A 13,102-nucleotide genomic window follows, 5' to 3' on the forward strand; every position below is an offset into this window, starting at 1 on the left:
TGCTTTCAGCTGTAAGTCATTTTACAAATTTCTCAGATTCTTTTGCCTCATATTTTGGTCTGCTCTTTGTAAAGTATTGCAATCAAAGATCTGAGGCATATGGTCATACAAGCACATTTAAGAGGTGGTCACATCTATGTGTATGGAGGTGCATTCTCTTTTGTCCACAGTTTCATATAATTTGTCTTGAGTTTTTTTTTTTTTTTTGCCTTGTATTTTGGTCTGTTTCTTGTAAAGTTTGCTGTTTTTTATGACAAATCAGTGCAGACTGCAATCACTAAATAATGATGATATTTGAGTTTGATACTTACCCATCAAAAATGCATACTAATGTAAGGCTTGCAATTCAAGACAGTTGCCAAGTGTATAAATGCAATAGCTCTCCATGACTGCTGTTGCTGATTTTAGTCCTTTATCTGCCATTATTTTTTAGCTTTTTTGTTGAATGATAAGAAGTTGAGATATATGTGGCAGAGAATCTGTACTGGGTTGCACTACATTCTGAAAGTAAACAGAGAAGATAAATTCCTGAGTGATAGTTATTTATGAATTTATTAATTCATTTGATGTGTACATTTGCATTCATTCAAGTGGTTGTAAGTTCATATGTTCATAGGTGCTTACTAAACTAATGACCACAAGGGCCTTTTTAACTCTAGCCATGCATCCCAAATCTCTGACAAGTTCTGATACCCTTGGTAAGTGCAAGCAGGAGTTTGGGAGATGAAACATTTACAAGCAGGGTCCTGGGAGATAAACCATTTAGAGGTTGCCTTTGTCTATTAGAGACATAGATGCCACATCAGGGATGAATTTCCTGTTCCCCATCCAATTATCTAAGTTGCACATAAATTGTGTTAGGGAGGAACTCTGCTTCACATGGATGGGGAGTCTGTTCCATAGACATGGTAGTGTCTGGGATACACACCTGTCTCTCCAAAAGGTCATATTGATATCACAGGCAAGGTTTAAGTCTTTAATATGGGTAATTCTGGTGCTGTTTGTTTTGTGAATATGCAGCAGGTCCATCAGAGTGGGGTCTGAAAATGCCCTGTATGCCAGGCATAGGTCTCCCCTCAAAAGCATGTAGGACACAGAATACAGGGATAGGGCCTTGAGGCAGTCAGCATAGGACATTTTACTTATGCATTGGATTCTTTTAGTGAGGAACCTCTGTGCACATTCCAGTTGTTGGATATGCCTGGTTAGGTACAGGAGGCATTGTACTCAGTGATAGGTCTGATGAATGATGAATAGAGTGGAACAATGACTACCTTGGGCTTAGATGCCATACCTTTGTTTATAAGCTCCACAACATAGAATGCTTTCCTCACTACTGTAGACACGTGATGGTCAAAGGCTAGATTACTAAATATGTGTGTCCCTAAGCCCCTGACTACTGGGTCAGCTCTGTTGCATATTGTCGGCAATCTCTGCTTAACATACAAGGCCATGTCAACCCACAGCTGTTGGACATACTACACTTAAAGAAATCCCAATGCCTCAGAGCCACATGCTCCAGGGATCTAAATCTTCTCATCATAATAAACAAAACATTCTGGAGGGATAGGTTTCTGACCCAGAGACTCCCCAGACTCTGGAATAGACTGCCCATATATGTCATGTAGAGCGCCACTTTGGCCCTCTTCAAAAGGAATCTTGATGATTGGATGGGAGAAAGGAAATTCACCCCGGGGATCACGTCAGTCGCCCTGCTAGACAGGGGTCTAGGGAAGTAAATAGTGTGGGAAGAAATAGCCAGGGAATTGTTATGGCTAGGCTTTTATAGGCCCTAGGACCGATAGCCTAGTACCAACCTATGAACCTATGTATTGCAAATATGACAGTTACCAGGGTGGATGACTTCCCAAATAATACTATTATGCATTTCTTGGCATTTAGTTTTAGTCCATGGCTCTGACACCAGTTGTTTGTCTGTATCAGCCCTTCCTGGAGAACATTTGTGTCAGTGTGGGATTCAATGACAGCTCCTAATTTGCGATCATTTGCAAATTTAGTCAGCCTGAGACAACTGACATTGGCCTTGACTTCAGAGAAGTAAATGCCAAAGAGAAGCGGTCCAAGGACTGAACTGATCCCTAAGGGACTCCACTTGTGACTGGCCTCTTTTTAGAGGTGGACTTCCCATTTCTAACTTCCTGAGTCCTGTCTGTGAGCCATTTGGCTATCCACCAGGTGACATATGAGTTTATACCTAACCTCTTGAGTTTACCAACAATGTCTGAGTGGGATATTTTGTCAAATGCCTTGGTCAGGTCAAGGTAGACAGTGTGAACCATTTTCCCCTCATCCATTGCTTTGGTTACCTTCTCAAAGAAGTCCACTAGGTTGAATAACATGATCTGGCCTTGACGAAACTAAATTGGGTTGGATCTAGTATCTGGAGGTTTACAATATATCTATTGTTTATTCTCATGATAATTCTTTCCATGGCTTTACATATAAGACTAGTGAGACTTGTGGATCTGTAGTTTCCAGGGTCTGTAGATGACCCACCTTTGTGCAGAGGGATGACTGTTGCTGTTCTCCATTCATGAGGTACAAAGCCTGTGTTTATGTGTATCTGTATATTGTGTGTTTATGTGTATCTGTATATATGTATGTGCACATTAATAGTAGCACTTAGTCATACATTACTCTGCAATAAAGACTGACTTTCTTGTAGGCAGAAACTATGCCTGAAGTGTTCTTACAAATCAGCCCTTAGCTTTTTAAATTATCTTTTAACACAGATCGAGAAAAATTTGAAAAACTTTCAAATCATCTTCAAGTTCTGACACAATGGACTGCCTCCACAGAAAAAAACATGAGAGACACAAAAAACAGTCTGGAGACCTTGTACAGGAATAATGACACAAAAGGTGAGTTCAGTGAAGCGTCATTCAGTGGCAGTTAATATAATGTACGTACAGAAAAACAGCATGAATTATTGTTTGTAAAGTGGCTCTTATGTATTTTGAACAACAACATTCTAAGGAGAAAGGAAAGAGAGACTCAGACATTTATTCTACAAAATACTTAACAATAGATACTGGCTGGAATTCAAAAAAAGTTACCAATAATTCAGCAGTAAGTCTGCACTTAATGTGGCCTTTCTAGCAGTACAAGCAATATGTTATAAGCATTAATAAGGATAGCCAAAGTTAGCAAACACGGTGAATTTGGCTCAGAATTTGTCTTCTGATGGCTCCGTAGAACTGACAGAGCAGTCAAAAAACTTGGAAATACTGACTACCAGCAAACAAGCAACATCCGAAGTTTAGAATTGAGTTTGCACTTAGAACAAGGTAAAGCAGAAATAGACAATGGATTATGTCTAGAGACTAAAATTTATCCTAAGTGACTTTGAGTTAAACAAACATCACTGTAAAATACTTAGGCTTGGGTTAGGTTATATACCAAGTCATAGGTCTTGCCTATCAGAAACTATTTTTAAGTTAAAAATGTATACTAGGAGATTGAATTTAGCTTTTATTTTTAAAGACACAATTATCCAAGACTGTTAGCATAGCATCTACATTTAACCTGTCCTTACATTTTACTATATAAGACAGTTTGAAATGTTTTTTGAAAGAGACATAAGAGTCTTTCTGAATAATAAGGTGGTGAAATCTTATTATAATTTATCTTTTGTGGAACTTTCAGCTTTGAACGAATTATGTAGTGCAAATAATTTAAGATTTATGAAAGCAGACAAGGGGGGTGGATTGGTCGTTATGAACTGTCAGGACTATTATAAGAGTATGGAAGAAATGCTTAGTAATGTAGTTGATCACCAACAATTTTCCATTGGTGAAATTCATAATAGATACAAACATTTATATTCACTGTTAAATGACATGGTTCTAAATAAGGAAATTGACATTAACTTATATAATTGTTTCTACACTAAGCACTCACTGATAGGTATCCTTTTTGGTACACCTAACAATTCATAAAAATCTAATCCACTCCCCTTTTAGATGTAGTATCACAGAAGGAATGTCTATTTACATGGACACTTTTAAATCCATTGGTGCAAGACTTGCCATCCTACTTGAACTGAGACTCATGGGACTTTTTAAACATATTAGGCATTTTCAGTCAAATTGGATGTCTGATATTGGTTATGGTTGATATAGCATCCCTATTTACTTCTATGCCTACAGAAGAAGGGGTTGAGTATGTGAGGGATTTTTTGCACAAATATGGTCAATTTACAAGCAACAAAACACAAGTGTCTTGTACTTTGTTAGAGCTGATTTTAGACAATAATTATTTTTTCTTTCATGATAAATATTACAAACAAAAGAAAGGTGTTGCAATGGGGCAAGTGTAGTCCTGGCTTATGCAAACCTTGTGCTTGGATGGTGGGAAGATGAGATGATGATTAACATGGAGGGTTTCAACAATATTTTATTTTATAACAGATTCATTGATGATTTGTTTTGTATTATTAAAAGTGATACTGACATTGAAGTTTTTCTAAAACTTTTAAATGGAACATCTAACTTTTTGTCTTTTACATTGGGAAGTTTTGGACATAAGGTCAATTTTTTAGATATACAATTAAGTTGGAAATGAACTAAAGAGTACTTTGAAAGAAACAATTATAGAAAAAACACTTTCTCAAATAGTTGTTTGTCACAGTCCGAATAAATACACAAATCACCCAAAGACTTTTGACAACCTTTATTGTGATAAATTGCTTAACATAACTTTATTGAACATAAAAGACAAACATATAAGGGCAGCGTTCCCGCACACCCCTTGAATACAGTTAGCTAAGGAACAACAAAACTGTTATCAAACATCAATAAACATACAGGCAGCTTCCCTGCTCACCCATATATACAATAGCCAAAGACAAGGCAGCGTACCAGCTTACCTTGGATAAACAAAAGAAGCAGCATCCCCGCTCACCTTAACTCCTCACAAACACCAATTTCCATCCACCATCCTGTACAGCGGGAACAGAAGAGGGTCAGGCCTGACCCTCTTCTCCACCCACTAGCCCCTAAAGGGCTGTTCCCTCTCAAACAATACCTTTCGTCACAAGATCCTCCACCATCAAACCCAAATTAAGGGTAAATAAATCCAAACTGAAATCATCGAGGTGAACACCATCTGGTCTATACCACACTGGATCCTTACTGTCAAACTCTACATGCCAGACCGTATGTACCCCAATTTCTCCCAAATATTTTGCCAACTTAAAATTGACATATCTGCGGGCCTTCTCTATGGCAGCAAAATTCCACGCCCCTTTCCATACCAACTGAGGAATAATCTCAGACCAAAGAACAACAATCCCCGGATACATCCTCCGCAATGCTAAAATGTCCTCACGAACTTGACAAACCAGCTGCCTCTTCAGTGCCCTGCCTAAATCATTGCCACCTGAATGAATTACTAACACCTGAGGCAACCCCCCACTTAACCTGCAACCCATTAAATTCTTGCAATATTTGACTCCACCTTAGTCCTCTAACATCATGCTAAATGATTTTTAAGCCAAAATGATCCAAACCCAGATTTATGCCATTGGGTCTAACCTCCGCATGCCTAGCAGCCCAGAATTTGAATGAATGAATGGCCCAAAAATGATGATCCATCTCTGATCTAAGAGAAGAGAGAGAAAAAGAAAAAAAATTGTAAAAACAAAGCCTCCACAAACTATTTAATATAATTCAAAAAGGCATTGGATGTCCAACGACCCACCCACTTAATTACTTCCACTGACCTACCTTCCTTAGCCAGATCAGATGCCCTTCCCATGCAAAAGGAATGTGAAGAAAATGTATCCCCTTGCAAACCCACACTCCAAAGCGCCCTTCTCATAACCACATTCAATTGCTTGCCTGTCAATGCTTTATCAGTCACTGCTGAAAAAACAACCCTTGAATTCTACCCTTCCATACCGCACACAACTTTCTTCCCCAAACTACTGGACATCTCCAAGCTACCCCTACCTCCTCCAAAACAATGGGTGGCTCAAGCCCTTCCTAATCTGTCTTTGAAGAAGCAATCCAATATGCATCGCCCTAAGTAATATCAGTACATCCTCCCAGACCAATGAACCCAATAACTCTGACACACGAAACATACCATAATACATCCAAACACTAACTGTACACCACAACTCATACCCATCCAAACAACCACACACTTTACCCAAACCCTTTAACAACATTCTTAAAATACTTTTCGTAACCGTCCATCTCCTATTCAAGCTGCTCCCTTCAATTCTAGTCTACCCTTTTAATACTCTACTCACTACCCATGACCTAGTGAAATCCTCTAATCCAACCAACCGAGTATAAGCAGCAATGGCCGCTAAGGCCAACCTCACTGTTCACACTGCCCTTCCCTGCCCCTTCAACATGGCTAGATAACATAATAGTAAATTCTCAGACCACATGCAGTCCTCATCAGAAAACTGATGCAAATATTTGTCAAATTCAAGCAATGCCCTACCGTAGGCTCATCTCATGGATGCCGCCCATGATTGTTGCACCAACCTGCCAGTCACTATTGCCCAATCTGCCAAATGTTGGGTGGGACAACTGATGGACGCAAAGCTGCTCCGGAGCCACCTGATGGAACCTGCGGAACTGAAAATGAGACAAACTATCAGCTATCTCATTCAAAACATCCGGTACATGCAACCCTGTAAAAGAAAAGTTAATCAGCAAGCTATGCAACACCAATTTCCTAAGAATAAACAACAAACGAGGTGCTTTAGCCATTTTAACTGTAGCACTGTCACCACCACAGAATTATCTGAATGGAATACCACCCTCCGTCCCTTTAAACGATCCTGCCATACCACGAAGCCTCCCAGATTGGCATCAACTCCAAAAAGGCAACATCATTTCAACTCCTCTGACAAATGCTCTGGCCATGGAAGAGCAAACCACTGACTTGCAAAGTAAGCACCCATTCTGGACCCCCCAGCTGCATCAGTAAACAACTGCAGTTCTACTTGTGTAAACCAATCTAGCTGCCAAAATGAAATCCCATTAAACTGTTGTAAAAATTCCATCCACAAATCTAAATCCTATCATGCCAACTTACTGACCCATATTCTTTGGTGCTTACTCTTACGACCTATCAACAAAAATGCCACAGACCAACAAAATGTCCACCCAGGATGCACCACCCTGCACGCAAAGATCAAAGATCAACAAACCCAACAATTCCATAACATCCTTCACCCGAAACTTAGGCCTAGACTTCACCCAAATTATTTGGTCCCACAGCCTAACCATCTTACCTGGAGGCAAACAAAACAAACCTTGCTCTGCATTTACTATCAACCCCAAAAATTCCAAGGCCCTCACCAGTCCCTCCAAGTTATGCTTAGCCAACGGTACCCCCAAGGCCTCACACATCCCCACAAACTCTTGTATAGCTACCTGTGCTCCTTGCTTACCTTCCCCACCAAAAAAAAATAATCTAAATAGTGTAAGGCTTGCTGATCCTTCACCCTCTGCTGCCATATCAAGTGCAATGCTGAGCTAAACTTCTCAAAAGTAGCACATGCCACCGCACATCCCATAGGCATGGCAGTGTCAAAATACAAGTTGTCCCCTACCACCATGCCTAATAACAGCCAATCCTCCTCCCTCACAGGTTGCAAACAAAACGCTGACTCAATATCTACTTTAACTAGCCAAGGGTCCTTGAAACTCCTAATGACCCGAACTGCATCATCCAAAGATGAATATGTTACTCTAGCCTCTTCACTGGGAATGAAATAATTTACTGACTCACCTGCAGGGTACGATAAATGATGAATTAAGCGGAATTCACCCTGCTTTTTCTTTGGAACCCATCCTAATGGTGACACCTTAAAGTTAAGGAAAGGAGAGTAACAAAAAGAACCTAACACCCTCCCAGACTGATACTCTTTGAAAAAATCAGCTCTTGCAAAATCACCTCCCTGCCCTTGACAGACATTAAATTTCTCCCCACTCTCCCGCCCCCTCACCAATGAAGACTTAATTGAAAACCCTTTGTAAAAACCTTCTATCAGCTCTGCCGCTACCACTGGCAGTGGATAATGCATCAATAAGTCCTTCAATATCATCACCTTAATAGTTGAATGGTTCCCCAAAACTCCCTCTACCTCTTCAAAAGGACCCCCCCTTTGGCCCCGAAAATTAGCCCAACCACTCCCACCTAGCAATGCTGAATGGGAACTATTCCAACCTCTTATACCTCCAAAATGCGGTGCCTAACCCCCAACCTGACCCCCACCCCCCACATTGTGTAAATGCATGCGCCCTCATACACGTGGAGCAAATATGAGCAAATCTACAACCCACCCAGGAACACCTACCGGCATTAAAAGCCCAACATATTCTTGTACCTCCTTCAGATGGCTGAGATAATCTGCTACCCCCTCCACTGGTATCTATCATGGTGGACAGCCTAATCTCCAGATGTCTGACCTCCCAACGCATAGACTTATCTACTGCTTTACGTTTGCAAAATTTGTGGTCATACCATAACCATGCATAACCAGGCTTTAAACTCTGTGGTTCCCCAATAGTTAAAAAATAAGCCAAAATAAAAAGAGCCAGTGAGGTGTCCCTTTCCAAACACACTGCCATATAGTAAATGAAACCTAGGATCCAATTATCCCATGTCTTAGCCCGAAACCTCCCTACCCTTTTGTGACCTATCGCAGCCAATGCAGCCAAGAGGTCCTTCCCATTAGCAGTCTCCACTTCCGTCAACCGCTGATCCCCATCTGCATGAATCAGTTCAAAAATATCAGCGAACTTCCATTTCCAAATCTTTTCCTTTACTAACAGAGATATGTGCGGGGTCAATAAAATGGGAGCCCCTTCCTGTCGCAGGGCCTGTGATGTCAACCAATCCCCCAGCCGTAAACCAAATTCACACCCTACCTCATGGACATCCAGCCCTAACTCCTGATCTAACAGGGACAGGGTATCCTCAAAAACCCCTCCACACTTGGCTAAAGCCTCCAAACCACTAGCCAGTAGCCCTATATGGACACCCTCACTGCCCCCTACCTCACCCCCCTTACCTGCTCCAGTCTCCTCACCCCCCCGAAGCTTGATGAATTACCTGCTGCTGATACAGGGGGCACCTCTGTAGCATTCTCCACTGATGCTGTCTGCTTGGCTTTCTTCACCCTCGATGCCTGGGTTGTAGATGTCTACCACTTCGTGCACATGGTCACACCCTGTGTGCTAGTTGTTGGTACCTCAGCAGGAATGGCATTGAAGAAATCTTCAGCCTGTGCTACAATAATAGCCCACATTGTCTTAAAGCCTCTGCCATAATCACCTAGAAAGAAACAAAGAAGTGAATGACAATAAAACTTGGCACAATAAAGTTAATCTCAATAACTGCCTATTCTGCCACAAACCCATTCGCACTCCAGCCATACCCACTGTAGTCATCATCGCCCTAGGTCCCTCTGAAATCCCAAAAAAAAACACACACATACTGGCCTCATCATCATGCCTTTTCCTATTAATCCTATCTGAATTACCACCCATACCTCTCCTGCCTAAGCATGCATCAGCAAGAGAAAAAAAAAACCCTTGTCCGCACTAGTGTGCATATACGGAAAGCCGCACAGCTCGACAAGCCTGGGAAAGCAGAGCAACTCTGCTCTGCTCTCTCAGCACTAGACCACCAGGAAACCATACAAAGACAAGAACCAAACTCCGCAATCACTACTCACTACCACGAATCCACACTAGATCACCAGGGAGAAAATTAAACTAACTGCTAGACCACCGGGGAAGCAAACCAGCTGAACAGCCATCCCACACAAGCACATACACTAGACTACTGGGGAAGATGCCAAACAGCCATACCACACAACAAAAAATGCTAGAGCACCAGGAAACAAATGAGCAAACAGCCATCCCACACAAGCACCATATGCCAGCACTAGACCACCAGGGAATGAACAAGCAGCATCCACACAGCCCCCTTACTCCATCCCCACTCAAATACCACACAAACACACTAGACCACCACGGAACACAGCCATGATACTTACCACCACACACCAACACATGACCCCAGGGGCAACGCTAGGCAGTTAACTGCAAAAAAATCAAAGGGGCATGAAAAGCAAGGGATTCAACAATCCCATTTACTTATTTCTCTTTTTTTTTTTAATAACTCCATAGACCGCCACACCAGCACCATTGCGCATGCGCATCTGGCCGTTAATGTTTAGCAAGCCTGTGAATTACCATAAAACCTCCTCCATGGACCGAGCAGCACTAGACCACCAGGGAAAGTTAAACCAATAACAAGAAACTTAATGGTGCAGCACTAGACCACCAGGGAAGCTAAACCGAAGCAAGAAACTTATACACAAAGCCATAAATGGCACAGCACTGGACCACCAGGGAAGCTAAACCGAAGCAAGAAACTAATAATACACAAACCCATAAACAGCACAGCACTGGACCACCAGGGAAACTAAACCAAGCAAGAAACTAATAATACACAAACCCATAAATGGCACAGCACTAGACCACCAAAGAAACTAAACTGAAGCAAGAAACTAATAATACACAAACCCATAAATGGCACAGCACTAGACCACCAGAGAAACTAAACCAAAGCAAGAAACTAATAATACACAAACCCATAAACGGCACGCCACTAGACCACCAGGGAAAGTTAAACAGTATCAAGAAACTTAACGGCGCAGCACTAGACCACTGGGAAATGTAATATGACAAATAAACTGCACTAGCCCACTAGGGAAAGTTAATAAATACACAAAACCTTCCTAATGACCTAGCAAGCCACTTAACATACCTCTTCCGCCCAAAAGCCGAAGCCACCATGGCCTCCATTAACTGGAAAACAAGTCCCACACCAGAACAGCCTAACACTACATTTAAACTTTCTAATATATCCATTATTAAAAAAAATGGGGAATCCTGAAAAAAACAACAAAGCTGTACTCATCTCACTGCTTATCACTATCCAAGGCCTACCTTACTCACAACCTCAGGTTGTCTGGGACGTGATCCTGCATCACAACAAGACCACACCAAAATGTGCTTATTCATGCTGGATTTCCTTTTAAAAACCCTTCAAGCCACACACCTGGCACTACCTCACTTCCCTTCAAATCCCAACTCACTTAACCCTTTCCTAACCCTTCCCAACCACCCAAACAACCTGACACAGCTATCACCCAAACCCCCATCCATCCCACATTAAACAGTCCCTTGACAAATTTGTCTGTGCCAAACCTCACTTACATTGGTCAACTAATCATCCAAGGTATATGAAATGAAATATACCTAGAGGATAGTATATTAGAGCCTGTCATATGACCAGTAACAAAGAAGTATTTAAAAAAGAAGTAGAATTTATTACAAAACTTTTTTTAGAAAGGGGATACCCTGTAGCATTATTAGATAAGACAGCTAAAGAAATACTTAAAAAAGGAACAGGTCTATATTATGTCAGCGAAATGGCATTACAGTGAATGCCGTTTCACCGACACATATAGACTGAAATTGGAAAAGAGCAAAAGCTCAAGTCAGCAATTTCCTTCCCAGGGAAAGAAATCACTTGGCTTGAGCTGTAACATTGCCCTTTACCCGACTGTAGTGCAATCTCGGAGTTGGTATATTTAGCAGGGGGGGGTGTGGGGGCATAGCCAGGTGAAACCTCCCACTTTGTAATGTTTTAAATGGTATGTTGTGTTTTGTTGGTTCACAGATTTTTTTCCATGGGGAAAAAATTGGTGAACTGGGGTTTCACTCTTTTAAGATTTCGGTCTATATGTATCGGCTAAACAGCATTTGCTGTAATGTCGTTTCGCTGACATAATATAGACCCAAAAGGAAGACCTTCTTTCCACCTATATTAGTTGAAGGTTTTGTTGTAAAGCATAAAGATGAAAATTATGGGGCTTATTTAAATATTCAATGCTGTTTCCAAGAGATGTCTGTTCACACCTCAAGTATCAGAAATATTATTTCTGATAATTGGAAAATAATTAACAGTCATAAGGACCTTGGACAAGTGTTGGGAAATACACCACAATTTGTTAACACTAAGGTTCATAGCATATAGCAATTGTTAGAGAAATGTGATACTAAAGTTCCTTGTGTTACAACTAATAAGAGCAAAGGAACTTATAAATGCAACTGTTGTTATTGTTGCAGATTTATTTGTGAGGGCCCTTTTGTTATGATGGCTCACTTAAATTATAACATCAATTTTAAGTATAGGTACAATTGTGAATCAAAAGGGTGATCTATCTTGTGTTGTGCTCAGCATGTGACTCCTTTTATGTCGGTATGACTACTAGACGTTTGTGTGATAGAATAAAAGAACATATAAGCACTATAAGACGAAGGGATGAAAATGATGCATTATTCAAGCATTCTAAAACTTGCAAGAATTTCAACAAGTTTTGGTTTATTTATTGGAACAAGTTAGTGTTGACAAAAAAGGGGGAAATTTTAAGAATCAGGTGGAAACTAGGGAATTGTTCTGGTAGATTAAACTGGGGGCAGATAGCCTACCCAGTTTAAATGAACATATAAATATCAAGTGCATTTTAGAAAACAGGAAATTAAATAGTTAACTTTCAGTATATTGTGTAAATTGGATCTGGTGCAGAGTGAAAGCATGTGCCCTCTGCTTATGAAGGCAGCAGAATTCATAAACAGTGAGTGTGACAAATAAGACAACATGCTTTTATAAGCAATCGGTGAATGCTTTTGTAGGTGAGGGGTCGCAGCAAGGAGCAATGAGTGGAAGCATTTTATCATATCAGTGGGGCAAATACATCAGTCTACTATTGCTAGATCATTTAAGAATTCATGGAAACAGCATACGGTACTTTGAATGGGAGAGATGAGAAATATGTCCCTTGGTTCACAAGGGTTTAAAATAGAGTATTACATTTTTTTTTAATTTCAGCATAAGAATCCTCTGTGAGTGCAAGACCTCCAAACATGGAATAGAATATTAAAACCGAACGATTAATCTTGGATTAATGCACAGAAAACAAAACATCTCCACCCCTTCAACAGAAATATCTAGGGACAAACCTAGACCAAAATGT

The 13,102-nt window shown here is 40.7% G+C and overlaps 1 protein-coding gene across 1 annotated transcript in view; it reads left to right on the forward strand.

The window, feature by feature from the left end:
* The window catches only part of LOC122790665 (hyaluronan mediated motility receptor-like), a 761,750-nt gene that overhangs the window by 335,946 nt on the left and 412,702 nt on the right, over positions 1-13,102 (forward strand). The window contains exon 6 of the mRNA XM_044058189.1: positions 2,754-2,882. Coding sequence (XP_043914124.1) covers positions 2,754-2,882 — 129 coding nt within the window. The remainder of the gene's footprint in view (positions 1-2,753; positions 2,883-13,102) is intronic.

Source organism: Protopterus annectens, chromosome 16.part0 (assembly GCF_019279795.1).
Source record: "Protopterus annectens isolate FY-2018-M chromosome 16.part0, PAN1.0, whole genome shotgun sequence".
In the NCBI taxonomy this organism is placed as follows: Eukaryota; Metazoa; Chordata; order Ceratodontiformes; family Protopteridae; genus Protopterus; species Protopterus annectens.